We start from the raw sequence: 14,720 nt of genomic DNA on the forward strand, positions 1-14,720 counted from the left end.
CAAAAAAAAAAAAAAAAAAAAAAAAAAAGTGGTTTCAAGTAAGATTGGATCCCCAGGGCCTCAAACCAGCATCTCTCTCTCTCGTATCTCTGTATCTCTCTCTCTCGTATCTCTGTATCTCTCTCTCTCTGTCTCTGTCTGTATCTTTCCCACCTCCACTTTTTTCCATATTGCTCAGACAGACTCTTCCCTTTGGTGGCAAGGTGGCTACCAGCAGCTTCAGTTATGTAGCCCACCAGTTCCAAGCCCTGAGGAAGAAAACCTTCTCTTTTCTAATAGCTCCCTAAAAATCCCAGGGCTGACTTGCTGCAGTTGGCCCAGCTTGGGTCACATGCCTTTGCCTCGACTAACCAGTTTACCCATGATCACCAGGGGAATGCAGTACTGATGGCTCAGTCAAGGATTTGCACACGTTCCTGGAGTCAACAGTCAAGCTCAACCTGTGTGACTTAAATAAGGAAGTGTCGGTGCCCAAAGGATGACAGAGCCTGGCGGGTGAAGCCTCCACCTAGTGCCGGGCACACAGGAGGCAGTAAGTGCTCTGGCCTTTTAGCAGATGCCAGCCCTGGTACCCAGGGGCAGACACCAGCCAGCTCATTGTCAATGGCCTTTCCTGGCCTGCCATTAATTCCTCTTAATCTGCCTGCCACATTGTCCCACCCCCACGCCAGCCCCCAGCTTGCCCCACCTCCTCTTGTGCTGTCCCCACCTCGAAAGCTCAGCGAATCCAAGCTTCCCGGCACCAGCCACCTGCCACAATTTGGGCTGGGCTTTTAATCTTGGTTTTAATTCCAGCTCATTCTCCTGGCTGTATCTCCCAGCCCAGGAGCCCCAGGGCCCACGCTAATTTGCTTCTCCCACCTCCACTGATGCCGGAATAACCATTTTTAAAAGTGCCTTGGGGAAATCTAATCAAATGAGAGCAAAATCTAATTTGGCACTAAAAGCCTCTGACTGAAGCCCTGTTTTCTAGAGCCTAGTGGAGACTGAATAATACACCCTTTTGGGGTTTTTAAGGGTTGGGGGTTGGAGAAAGGGAAGAGACGTGAAAGGGGAGATTCTAGCAGAGGAAACAGCTTGGGACATGCTGACATCTGTGGCACTGAAAAGAAGGGGCAGGAGTGAGCTTCCATGGGCAGGAGGAGGACCCGCCCCCACTCCCCACGAAGAAGTTCTTATCCCAGCAGCCAAGCCAAGAAGCTAAACTGTAGCATTCATCGGAAAGACCTTGGCCCAAGTCTTCAAGAACCAGTGGCTTCAGTGGGTGGGGACTTGGAAGATGTGGGAATGTAGCGGGAAACCCAGTTCCCCAGTGGGGAGTTCAGTGAAGCTTTTTTCTCTGACTTTCGGTTCACTTTTCTGCAAACTGAGGGGGTGAAAATCTGTGCCTCTTAAATGACTTGTGGTCTGGGCTCCTTTCAGAATGTGTCAAAAGCTGTGGACCTGTTTCCAGGAAAATGCACAAAAGGCAAAATCTGGCATGCAATATTCCAGGAGAGGTGCGGACCCTGCCACTCCTCAAGACAGTCTCCAGGACCCTATGGGATCTGTCCCCTCTTCCCTGCGATGCCATTTCCTCCCTCCCTCACTGTCCCCTTGGGTTCCACGATGCCCCCACGCCTGTACCGGCCTCAGGGCCTTTGCACCTGCCAGTTCCCTCTGCCTGGAGCAGTTTTCCTCCTGTCCCCTCTGACTCATGTTCTTCAGCCCAGCGGGGCCTCTCACAGCACTGTGTGGGGCCACTCTGTCCTGTCATTCTCCCTTATTTTCTTTATCGCATTTGTCACTGTTCCCCACTAGAACGTTAGCCGCACAAGGGCAGAAGGGATCCTGGTGGTCTTGTTCACTCCTGTGATTCCAGTGCCTGGGACAGCTCCCTGCATACCATAGGTGTTTAATCAATACTTGCCGAATGGATATAGGCATGCATACCTTCCCTAGGGCAGTGGGACCTCAAATTCAGCAATTTCAAGTGCCACCATCATGATGTTTACCATGCCCAGTTACACTGATTCTATTAACATTTTACTCCAGATTGTTTCACCCTGGACTTCAGTTGTTTCAAAAGGAATCTTTTTACATCACCGCCAGTATTGTTTGCTGTGAATAGAAAGTGTCGGGGCTCTGTAGGGAGGTGTAACCAAAACGCAGGTAGTAAGAGCGAGATCTGGCATAAGGAAAGTGATTTTTTATTCGAAAGCTAGCTTAAGAGAAGAAGTACAGTCTTCCTGCCTTAAGAGTACTGCTTTGCTTTTAGGAGCAGAAAGGAGGTGCTTTTAAAAGGGGGCCTGGCATGAATGGCACACAGGGGAGGAAGTGAGTGCTGGGGGGTCCGCATATCTCACTGGAGTACTTCATCTACGGGGAAGTCAGCTGACAGCCACTGGTGCCTTTGTGGGTGGAACTAGGTTCTAAGGGTGGCCAGAAGCTCTCCACCTGGGAGGGAGTTTCACAGCAGGTATACTTTGGGTTGTAGATGGACCATTGTCTCTCGAGGCAACCTCCTGGTGAGTGAGAGTTCCGCTCCGGAGCCTCTAAGCAGGTGATTAGATGAACTTGGCCTGAAGAGACTGTCTGGTGTAGGGGAGGTAAAAGGTTTTAACTGCATTTCTAAAGGGCAAAGTGGGGCAGAGGGGAAATGGAGAAAAAAGAAGAGTGAAAAATAATAAAAGTCTGCCAGGCGGGGTGGCTCACACCTGTAATCCCAGCGCTTTGGGAGGCCAAGGCAGGCGGATCACCAGAGGTCAGGAGTTAAAGACCAGCTTGGCCAACATGGCAAAAACCTGTCTCTACTAAAAATACAAAAATTAGTGGGGCGTGATGGTCATGCCTGTAATCCCAGCTATTCAGGAGGCTGAGGCACGAGAATTGCTAGAACCTGAGAAGCGGAGGTTGCAGTGAGCTGAGATCACACCAGTGTCCTCCCGACTGGGTACAAGAGGAAGACTCCATCTCAAAAAAATAATAGTAATAACAATAATAAAGCTCATTTTTTTCTTAGAAAAATGGGAATACCAATTTATGAGGGGGCTTATTAAATTTTACCCTCTTCCTTGTTGAGGTCCTGAGCCGATTAAGAAATCAAACCCGAGAGTCAGCAGATGACAGTCAACACTGTACTCTGATGAATCTGGTGAAGGCTGGGTTTGAGGGCATGGCTTCCTTCTGAGGGCATTTGGGCTTCCTGACTAAACTCCAGAGTGTGACAGACTTTTCACTGATGCTGGTCTACACCTCTCCTCCCCACGTGGACAGGACAAGCCTCCTGAAAGCTAGCACTCCCTGGGGGCAGTTCAGTCCCCAGAGGAAAAGCACGGGAAGGATTGGGCTACCCATGCCCACTTTGGCCCTTCAAACCCACTAGACACATGGTAGGGGTCAGCAAACCACAGCCAGTGGACCTAACCAGGCCCTCCATTTGTTTTGGTAAATGAAGCTTTATCGGAACATAGCCCCGCCCACTTGTTTATGTCTTGTCTGTGACTTTTTTTTTTTTTTCTTTTTAACAGTAGCAGGGTTTAGTAGTTGTCACAGAGACCCTTTGACCCTCTGGCCCACAAAGCCTAAAATATCGGCTATCTGGCTTTTACAGAAAAGGTTTGGTGACCTCTGCTGTATATTGTCCCCCTCAGAGGAGGTACAGGAGAGCATGGAGAGAGGCCAGGAGTGTTACAGGAGTGGAGCCCCCCACATGGAGGGCAGCGTCAGAGGTGGGGGTCAAGGTCAGTAGGTTTAGGAAATCTGGTTTCCTGAGCTTCACTTGGTCTCCAGGGGCCTTCCTGGCTCTCACAAGATGGCTCTAAAGACCTGAAGGGTGAGATGCTAGAGGGTTGGACCATAGACAGGTTTATTTACATAAGAGAGGGTTTCTCAGCCGTGCACGGTGGCTCATGCCTGTAGTCCCAGAAGTTGGGGAGGCTGAGGAAGGTGGATCACTTGAGGTCAGGAATTCGAGACCAGCCTGTCCAACGTGGTGAAGCCTCGTCTCTACTCAAAATACAAAAATTAGCTGGGCCTCATGGCGCATGCTCATAGTCCCAGCTATTCCGGAGGCTGAGGCCGGAGAATCCCTTGGACCCAGGAGGTGAAGGTTGCAGTGAGGCGAGATCACGCCATTGCATTCCAGCCTGGGAAACAGAGACCCTCTCTCCAAAACAAAAGAAAAAAGATATGGTTTATTGGATTAGGCGCTGCTGACATTTTGTCCTGGCTCAGTCTTTGTAGCGTGGGGGCTGCCATGTGCGTCGGCGAATATTGAGCAGCATCCCTGGCCTCCACCCACCAGATATCAACAGCACACCAAGTTGTGATGAAACCAAAAATGTCTCCAGACATTGCCAAGTGTCTCCTGGGGACAGAGATTACCCCCCTTCTGGCCAAGAGCCACTGCTTTGAGGAGCTGGATGCATTGAGGCATCTCCAACATTCCAGGTGCCAGAGAAAGAGAAGCGCAGGCCTTTAACTTGCCTGGGACTCTCATGCTGCCTCCCACTCCATCAGTGACTCCCTGACACCTAGCCAGGGACGCCCAGTCGCTGTTTAATTAGGCACCCACCACCTAATTACATTTCACTCTGTGAAAACTGGATATGACTCAGAGACTGTGCAGCTGGTTCCCCGCCGCCTCCTCTGCGGAACGCCAGGTTCTTCCCATTTATTTTTGCTCCGTCCTCCCACAGAAAGGGAGGTTCCATCCTGGACCTTACCCCTGAGGCTGCTGGAGGATCCTCCCTTCCTATTTTCACCTCTCCTGTGTACCCAGATCCTTCTAGGAGGTGTTTAATCAGCTCCTCCCTCTGGAGTGGTCACCTCCCAGCCCTGCATGGTGGGCAAGTTATTTAATGAAGTGCTCCCCTTTGCCTTGTATTTTGGGGGTTCCAGAATCCCACTGCTTGGGTTCCTAAGGCATCCTGCCACTCCCGGAAAGTGTCAGCAATCTGCCAGGTCACCAGGAAAACCCCTGCAGAGGGAGCCAGCTCCGTCGCAGCTCTCCCAGGGCCAGGTGGCTCTGTACTTTCTCCAGGGACACTGGTGGATGGGTTGTTCTCTCCTCCAAGGGCACCAGAGCCCCATCCCACCCACTGTCCTTCCTCTGGGGGTTCACCTCCCCGGACTTTCTCTTTTCATCCTGAGTTCTTAGCTGAGTACTCATACGCACAAGGCCCAGCGCCGAGCTGTCTGTTAGCAAGATCTCCTTACGTCCCTACAACTGCCTGGAACGCTCGTGTTCTGTGCTCTCAACAATACTCGTCAGAAATTTCAGAACCGCGGTGTCCTCATCTAGTCCTCATAGAAAGAGAGGACTAGAATAGGATTGCTGTCTCTAGTCAGCAATTATTGTACATGCAAACCAGGCACCATGGCTCACGCCTGTAATCTCGGCACTTTGGGAGGCTGAGGCAGGCAGATCGCTTGAGCTCAGGAGTTCAAGAACAGCCTGTGCAGCATGGTGAAACCCCTTCTCTACAAAAACTACAAAAATAAGCCAGGCATGGTGGCATGCGCCTGTCGTCCCAGCTACTCAAGAGGATGAGGTGGGAGGATCACTTGAGCCTGGGAGGTTGAGGCTGCAGTGAGCCGTGATGGTGCCACTACACTCCAACCTGGGTGGCAGAGTGAGACGTGTCTCAAAGAAAAAAAAAATGTACATGCAAAATAAAAACAGAAGAAGACCATGAAGAGGACTTGTCTGTCTCCTCATCACAGAGAGTTTTTAGGCACATCCCCTTCCCGATGAATTAAGATGATTTTCTTTAAGCTTTGTTGTTGATGTGAAGCATGCATGTGGAAAAGTGCACGGCTCCCAAATGTCCAGGCCAGTGAGGTGTCACCAACTGAACCAGCAAGACATAGAACAAGACCATTCATTAAACTCCCCTTGCTGCTCCCACCCACCCTCCCCCCGTCTCCAGGATACCCACTGTTTTTATTCTAACACCATAGGTTAGTTTGGCCTGTTCTCGAATTTCACATAGATGAGGTCATACGGCATGTATTCTTTTGTATCTGGTTTATTTCTCTTAACATTCTTAGGTTGTTGAGAGTAATCCCTGTTCTTGAATGTAGCACTAGGTCTTTCATTCAAGTTTCAATGTAGCCTTCCATTCTCTAAATATGCAACAATTTCTTTACCCATCCTTTTGTTGATAAACATTTCATTTGTTTCTACTTGTTTACTATTACAAATGTGCTGTCATGTCTTACACCTGACTTTAGGTGAATGTATGAATACTTTTCTATTGGGTAGATACCCAAGATTTAAATGGCTGGGTAGAAGTTATCAGTGCGTTCAAATTTAGCAGACACAGCCAAAGAGTTCCCCACCGTGGTTGGACCAGTTGGGGCAGCCACCCAGTGTGTGAGGGCTCAAGTTGTCCCACATCCCCACCCATACTAAGCCCATTTTTTTAATGTTAGCCATTCTGGTTGCTGTGTAGTAGACAGAATCCAAGGGATCCACAAACTTCAATGGGGAAAAATAATTACAGTCTCATTTTTACTAACATACAGCTGAAACTTAGCATTTGCTTCCAATATGAGCATAGGCCATAAACCACAGTATGTTGGCAGAATCTGTAGCTTTGTCATCTGTAGAAATCACCAGTATTTTAATATCCCATTACAGTTGTTGCAGATATCACAAAATCAAATATTTTCACTTGTGACTGTTTTGAAATGATCGCTCTCCACAAGGTTTTAAAAGACACAGTAGGCCAGGTGTGGTGGCTCATGCCTGTAATCCCAACACTTTGGGAAGCCAAGGCAGGCAGATCATCTGAGGTCAGGAGTTCAAGACCAGCCTGGCCAACATGGTGAAACCCCGTCTCTACTAAAAATACAAAAAATTAGCCAGGCATGGTGGCAGACGCCTGTAATCCCAGCTCCTCGGGAGGCTGAGACAGGAGAATCGCTTGAACCCAGGAGGCAGAGGTTGCAATGAGCCAAGGTCGTGTCATTGCACTCTAGCCTGGGCAATAGAGCAAGATTCCGTCTGAAATAAAAATCAAAAATAAAAGACACACTGTATTGCAAATGCTTTTGGTGTTTTGGTAACCGTATTTCCAAACAATTGATTTTCTCTGTAACCCTATGTCTTGTATTCAATGCATGTAATAACATTGGAGAAGGGATCCATTGGCTCCGTGTGCCAGACGGCTCCATGGCAGAGCAGGTGTGCATACGCAGGCCTCGGGCATAATACAATGGTTTAATAAACATCGTCAGGCACTTTCTCACGTGGCCTCCTGATCCATCTCTCTCCACAGCTTTCTTCGGAAAGTATCTTAATGAATACAACGGCTCCTACGTGCCGCCCGGCTGGAAGGAGTGGGTCGGACTTCTTAAAAACTCCCGCTTTTATAACTACACGCTGTGTCGGAACGGGGTGAAAGAGAAGCATGGCTCCGACTACTCCAAGGTAAGCTGCGACCTTTCCGGCCTGGGAGAGGCCGTGAGGCCCAGCAGTTAGGGGCCCAACTCAGGAGCCAGACTACCTGGGTTCAGATTGTGACTCAGACGCTTAACAGTGTGACCTTGAGCATTTTACATCCACCTCCTCATTCTCAGTTTTTTCATCTCTCAGCCAGGCACAGTGGCTGACGCCTATAATCCCAGCACTTTGGGAGGCTAAGGCAGGCGAATCACTTGAGTCAAGGAGTTCAAGACCAGCCTGGGCAACATGACGAGACCCTGTCTCTACAAAAAAGTACAAAAACTAGCCCGGTGTGGTGGCACATGGCTATGGTCCCATCTGCTGGAGAGGCTGAGATGGGAGGATTGCCTGAGCCTGGGAGTTTGAGGCTGCAGTGAGCCAAGATCTTGCCACTGCTCTTGGGCCTGGGTGACAGAGCAAGACTCTGTCTTTAAAAAAGAAAAGAAAAGTATTCATTTCTCAAAGAATAGTCTCTGTTTCCAAGAGTTTGGTTTTTTAACATTTTGCCCAGACAGAATATTCTTACAGAAAGTACATATACAGAGTGTACCACTCAAGGGCTTATTGCAAACTAAACGGACATGTGTAACGAGCACCCAGGTAGGCCAAGAAGAGAATGTCACCACCGCCCGCAGCAGTCCCCTCACAGAATTCCCCCCACTCGACACCCTTCCCACGAGCATAACGGTGATTCAGACTCTTGGCGTTACAGACTCTCTCTGCCTCTGGCTTCTCTTGCTTAGTATTATGTTGAGTTCATTCTTGCTGCCCAGCATTCCGTCATGCGCTTATACCGCAATTTGTTTACTTATTCTACTTTTATTGGGCATTTAGGTATTTCCAGTTTGGGGTTATTACACATAGTGCTGCTGAGCACCGTCTAGAACCTCGTTCTGGTGAGCACAGGGGCTCGTTTCTATTATACCCGCTCCTCACGGCAGCGTTGCTGAGCACAAGGCGTGTGCATGTTCAGAGTGAGTGGTTCCTGCCTAAGCACCTGCTGAAGTGGTTGATCCTCAGTCGTAGGTTTTTCTATTTTTAATTTAAGATTAATCGACATGAGGTAGCATGCACAGATCTTAAGTGGACCGCTCAATGAATTTTCACATATGTGTGCATCTGTTTCAAATATGCGTGCATCTGTTTCACCACGGCTCCAATCAAGACATACAGCATTTCCAGAAGACTCGCTGGGACCCCTCTTCAGTCATGACCCCCACCCTGCGGATGACATCTACTCTGACTTCTGTCACCGTGGATTAGTTTTGCCTGTTCTAGAACTTCACCTAAATGGAATCGTATAGTCTGTTCTCTTCTGCGTCGACCTTTTTTCACCCAGTGCAGTGTCTGTGAGATCTGTATTTATCCCTTCAACAACTCATGGACATTTGGTTGTCTCCAGTTTGGGTCTGTTATAAACTAAGCTGCCGTGAACATCCTTGCCCATGGCTTTTAGTGGACATATGTGCCCGTTTATTTTGGTTAGACACCTGAAGAAGAATTGCTGGGACATAGGATGTGTTAAGATGTTGCACCCGGCCGGGCGCAGTGGCTCACGCCTATAATCCCAGTGCTTTGGGAGGCCGAGGCGAGTGGATCACTTTAGGTCAGGAGTTCGAGGCCAGCCTGGCCAACATGGTGAAACCCTGTCTCCACTAAAAATACAAAAATTAGCCCGGTGTGGTGGCGGGCGCCTGTGATCCCAGTTACTCAGGAGGCTGAGGCAGGAGAATGGCATGAACCCAGGAGGCAGAGGTTGCAGTGAGCCAAGATCGTGCCACTGCACTCCAGCCTGGGTAACAGAGCAAGACTCCACCTCAAAAAAAAAATTACCAAAAAAAAAAAAAAAAAAAAAAAAAAAAAGGTTGCACCAGTGGACACTCCCAGCCAGGAATGGGAGTTGCTCTGCATCCCTTATCAGCACTTGGTGGTGTCTTTTTTTGTCAGGGCTACTTTGCTGGGCGTGTAGTGGTGTTTCCTTGTGGTTTTACCACAGAGGTTTTTGAGGATCACATGAGTTAATACATGTAGAACATTAGAAACGCCCCCTTGCACGTAGTAAATACTCAGTATGTAGTAGCTTAGATCAGGGCAACGAATACTTTCTGTAAAGGGCCGGATACTAAATATTTTAGACTTTACAAGACTTACAGTCCTGTTACCACTGCTGAAGTCTGCCATTATAATGTGAAAGCAGCCATAGATAATATGCAAACAAATAAGCATGGCCATGTTCTAAGGAAGCTTTGTTTACAAAAACAGGCAGTGGACCTGCTTGGCTGTAGTTTGCTGACCCCTGGCTTAGATGATGAGGAGGAGGAGGAGAAGGAGGAGAAGGAGAGGCTGACGGTGGTGTTTCGTCCAGATGTCCCATTTTAAAAGAAATAAGGAAATGAACAAATCTTCCTGCCCCATCCGAATCCTCAGAGTCAGCTCTGACATCCCCCCACAGCTGGTACATTCTTTCCCCAGACCGGCTGCCAAATCCATCCCTGTTCCTGTTTCCCCTCCACACTGCCACCAGTCCTGGGCCCTGCCTACTGTGACTCCCCAGGTTAAAGTCACTAGAGAACAGGCAATCACTGAAAGAGGGTAGCAAGCTGGGAGTTAGTGGACAGTAGGGACTGGTGGGGACTGTGGAGAAGGCATCTGTCTAAAAGGGGCAGATCGGGCCCAGGTAGAACTGTGGGCCCAGACGGCCAGTTTTCCTGATTTTTCGGCAGAAGCCACAAATTTGTATTTTTTACCTATGAAATCTCCTGATTGGTAAATATTGGCAGCTAATTCAGACCCTTCTAAAATCCTGCATGAATCGAGCACGCCTGACCCACAGGCCTGTGGCCCTTCAGCCCATCATGTCATTCTTCTGCCAACACCCTCCAGGGACTGTACAGTGAGTTTCGCATTTGGAGTCAGTGGGATCAAGCTCAGAGCCCCAACCTGGACACATGTTACGTGACCTTGGACATGCTGCCTACTCCTAAGAGCCTCAACTCCCAAATCTGACAAACGAACATACGCTTGCGTACTTAGTCATGTGCACTTCCATTTACTGAGCACCTACTGTGTACCAGGCACCCTGCTGGGTGTTTAACATGTAGTACTTCTAATACTCAGAACAATCATATGAGGGGAGTGGACTAGTCAAACTTGATTCCATTATTCATTCACCACCCCCAACAAGTATTCATTGAGAGCCTGCTGTATGCCAGGCACCATGCCAAGTGCTGGCTATTCCAGGGTGAATGAAAACAGACCCAGCCATGGTCCTCCTGGAGCTCACAGTCTGGCACATGAAGATGTGATATAAACCATTAAGTGATGTGCATACATCATTAATGCACACACACACACACACATCACACCCATCTATTTTGTCATCCCCAGTATGAGCCATTTCAACCTCCAAGCTTGCTAGTTATTACAATCATCTCAGTTTTTTTTTGGAGACAGAGTTTTTGTACTTGTTGCCCAGGCTGGAGTGCAATGGTACGATCTTGGCTCACTGCAACCTCTGCCTCCCGGGTTCGTGCGATTCTCCTGCCTCAGCCTCCTGAGTAGCTGGGATTACAGGCATGCATCACCACGCCCAGCTAATTTTGTATTTTTAGTAGAGATGGGGTTTCTCCATGTTGGTCAGGCTGGTCTTGAACTCCCAACCTCAGTGATCCACCCACCTTGGCCTCCCAAAGTGCTGGGATTATAGGCATGAGCCACGGCACCCGGCCACTATAGGGTAATTTTTTGTAATCAGACTAGGGACTTGCAGATGTTTATGAACAGAAATTTAACTCCCAATGGTTTAATCAAAGAGGAAATATATTCACCTGTTTTACTGAAAAACCATCTGTAGGGGTATCAGGCATGGGTGGATCCAGGAGTTCAAATGAACCCCCAAGGAGTTGGTTTCCCTCTACTGTCAGCTCTGTTTTCTTCTGCTCGACTGTATTCACAGACGCTTTCTCTCCTCCTGGTAGCAATGTAAGCTTCCTTACATCTTCCCAGTTTCCTGGCCAGCTGCAAGCGTGGGAGTCTCTCTCCCAGGATTCCCAGTGAGTCTCAGTGCATCTCATTGGCTCTGGATCAGTCCCATGTCTGTCCCTGAGCCAATCAGTGTGGTCGGGAGGATGCCTGGTTCCCTGGACTATAAGTCACATGGTTCACTCCTGAGCCAGACGTGGGGGTAGCAGGAGCTCTACCCTGGAACCTTGGCTGAGAATAGAGCCCCACATAAGAATGGAGTTTCCACCAGGAGAAGGCTGACTAGGTGCTCAACGACCAAAAAACACTGTCCCGCTTCTGTTCTGGAAACAACGGCACGTGTAGAGATCCCTCTGCCTCTGACAGGTCATCCTCAGCTTCCCATAAGTCTGATGGGTCCAGGCCCAGGTGGCAGAAGCCGCCTTCCGCCTGCCCTCAAGTCTCACTCTGCACGTAGTAGGCCTGCGGCCTCCCAAGTGAATTAATTCCAGAGTTCTGATGAGGCAGTCCAGCATGGACTCCTTGGAATATAAATTCCAGTCCCAGGGCTAAGCACGCTGTTTCCCTCCTCCCAGCCTCAGTGCAGGCGGATTCTCTAAATATCCTGAAAAACACATTCCCTCCTTTTTAAAATTCTTCACCACATCCGCGCCTCGTCTCAGAGCAGCCCAATAATCAGGTTATCCCGGGGTGCTCAGGGTTCTTTTGGGGCTAAGCATGGGGACATAGAACGTCTGTCCTTTTGCCCTGTGTCCCACCCCCACACATCTCCCCGTGTGAAGGAGAACAGCCCTGTGAGAGAGGCTTGAGAGGATTCCTGTCCGCACCCCCCCCCACCCCCCAGTTACCAGGGGCCTGGGAACAGACGCTCTAACAGGGATGTGGTCAGAGGGTGGGGCGGTGAAGTCAGAACTGGCTCAGGTCCAGGGTTCAAATCTTGAGGGTAGCAGTGGGCAGCAGGAGCCCAAGTGTCAAGGGAACAGGAGTGAGCCCGGGGTTCCAGCTGAGACAGATCTCAGGAGCCCTGTGCCGTGGGCCCTAGACTCACGCAGTAAGATGCTTCTGGCAAGGTGGAATGTCACTGCTGGCCTCGGGGAGGGGCTTGTTGAGAGGCCCAGGCAGGGAGGAAGCTCAACCTTCGCAAGCCCCCCTCAGAAGTCCTCTGAGGACTCTGTCCCAAGTCACTAATCCACAGGTGGGTACATGCCACCAAAGGAGTCCAGATGTCAAGGACAGACAGAGAGGCGGTGGTGATGAGAAAACAGTGATACAGGACAAGCACTAATGGCAGAAGAGGGTTGGAAAAGGGAAGACAGTTGTTGGTGGGAAGCAAAGTGAGAATGACCTAGGGTTGAGTCCCCCGAAGAAGCTTCCAGGTAGCTGGTCAAAGCGGGCCTGGGTGTTGGGTGACTCTGCGGGGAGGTGATGGCAGTGCACAGCCAGTCTGGGGGCAACCCGGCAGATTCTATGAACTTAAATGTGCCCCACCCCTTGCCGCAGCATGTACACTTCTCTGTCTGTCTGGAGAAGCCTCAGTCATATGCAGGAGATGGTGTGACAGAGCACTTGGTTGTAGCTTTGTTTGTTACTGAAAGAAATCGGCAAAGTCCACCAATACACGAAATAACTAAATGACCATGAAGCATCCCTCCCCTGGAAGATCCTGGGCAAAGGATGGGACAGGTCTGCCTTATGTCCTGAGCCCAGCAGGCAGAATGGGAAAAGCAAGTTCCAGAACTCCTCAGGTCCTTAATGAAATGTCACCTCACTTCAGCCTTCCTGGACCACCTTGTATAAGGGCACCCCCACACACACTCCTTACTGCAACAAATCACCATCTGACGCGTTACACCCTGTGTATATTACTGATTCGTTTGTAAAGTATCTGTCTCTTCTCATAAGAATACAAGCCCCTTGAAGGCAGGAATGCTCATTTGTTTTGTTCACTGCTGTATTTGTCAGATAGATAAATGAATATGTACAGTATGCTGCGATTAATAATATAAAAAGATGCATAAAGTGATACTATAACTTACCTAATAAAACACTGGAAAGGTTATTCTCAGTAGGGGACAGAAGAGCCAAGGTTATGGGCGGGGGGGGGCAGTAAGGAGTAATCTAATCAAATGAGACTTCACTGTCCTTTGTACTATTTTAATTTTCACAAAGAAACTGCAGGCATATGGTTCTTGAGGAATAATGACTAACACTCATTTAGACATATCATGTACCAGATACTGTTTGAATCATTTTACATAAATTAACCCATGCGTTTCTCACCATAGTCTGTGAGGTATATACTGTTAGTATTCCCAACTGTCAGATGAGAAAACTGAGGCCCAGAGAGGCTAAGTAATGTAACCAGGCCACACAGCCTAGTAAGTGATAAAGCAGGATTCGAACCCAAGCCATCTGGCTTCAAAGTCCGTGTACTAAACCACAGCCTGTGGGCCCAGACTAGTGGTTTTTGTATGGCCCCTGAGCTAAGAATGGTTTTAATTTTCAACTAGTTGAAAAAACAATCAAAAGAAGAGCATTTTTCACATGGTATATACAAAAAAGGAATGTTATTCAGCCTTTAAAAAGAAGGAAATCCAGCTGGGCGCATTGGCTCATGCCTGTAATCCCAGCACTTTGGGAGGCCAAACCAGGCGGATCACTTGAGGTCAGGAGTTTGAGACTAGCCTGGCCAACATGGTGAAACCCCGTCTCTACTAAAACTACAAAAATTAGCTGGACATAGTGGTGCATGCCTGTAGTCCAGCTACTTGGAAGGCTGAGGCAGGAGAATCGCTTGAACCCGGGAGGCAGAGGCTGCAGTGAGCTGAGGTCGCGCCTCTGCACTCCAGCCTGGCCGACAGAGCGAGACTCTGTCTCAAAATAAAACAATAAAATAAGGCAATCTTATGATATGCAGCAACGTGGATGAACCTTGAGAACATTATGCTCAGTGAAATAAACCAGACACAGAAGGACAAATACCGCATGATTCCACTTACATGAGGCAGCTAAATTAGTCAGACAATAGCAGCAAAAAGGAGAATGGTGGTTGGCAGGGCCCAGGGGAGGGGGAACTGGGGAGGTGCTGTTCAAGATGTATGAGGTTTCAGTTATGCAAGATGAAACCGTTCCAGAGATCTGCTGTACGACATGGTGCTTAGAGTTAACGGTTCTCTACTTCACAGATAAAACTTTGTTAAAAAGCGTACTAGGGTGGCTGAGGCAGGAGAATGGCGTGAACCCGGGAGGCGGAGCTTGCAGTGAGCTGAGATCCGGCCACCGCACTCCAGCCTGGGCGACAGAGCAA

The 14,720-nt window shown here is 49.0% G+C and overlaps 1 protein-coding gene across 6 annotated transcripts in view; it reads left to right on the top strand.

The window, feature by feature from the left end:
• SULF2 (sulfatase 2) overlaps positions 1-14,720 on the top strand; it is a 134,998-nt gene that overhangs the window by 81,510 nt on the left and 38,768 nt on the right. For all 6 annotated transcript variants that reach the window (XM_017877882.1, XM_017877880.1, XM_017877881.1 and 3 more), the window contains exon 4: positions 7,266-7,417. In XM_017877882.1, the coding sequence (XP_017733371.1) occupies positions 7,266-7,417 (152 nt within the window). The remainder of the gene's footprint in view (positions 1-7,265; positions 7,418-14,720) is intronic.

The sequence above is a fragment of the Rhinopithecus bieti genome, unplaced genomic scaffold, assembly GCF_001698545.2.
Source record: "Rhinopithecus bieti isolate Rb0 unplaced genomic scaffold, ASM169854v2 scaffold_10347, whole genome shotgun sequence".
In the NCBI taxonomy this organism is placed as follows: domain Eukaryota; kingdom Metazoa; phylum Chordata; class Mammalia; order Primates; family Cercopithecidae; genus Rhinopithecus; species Rhinopithecus bieti.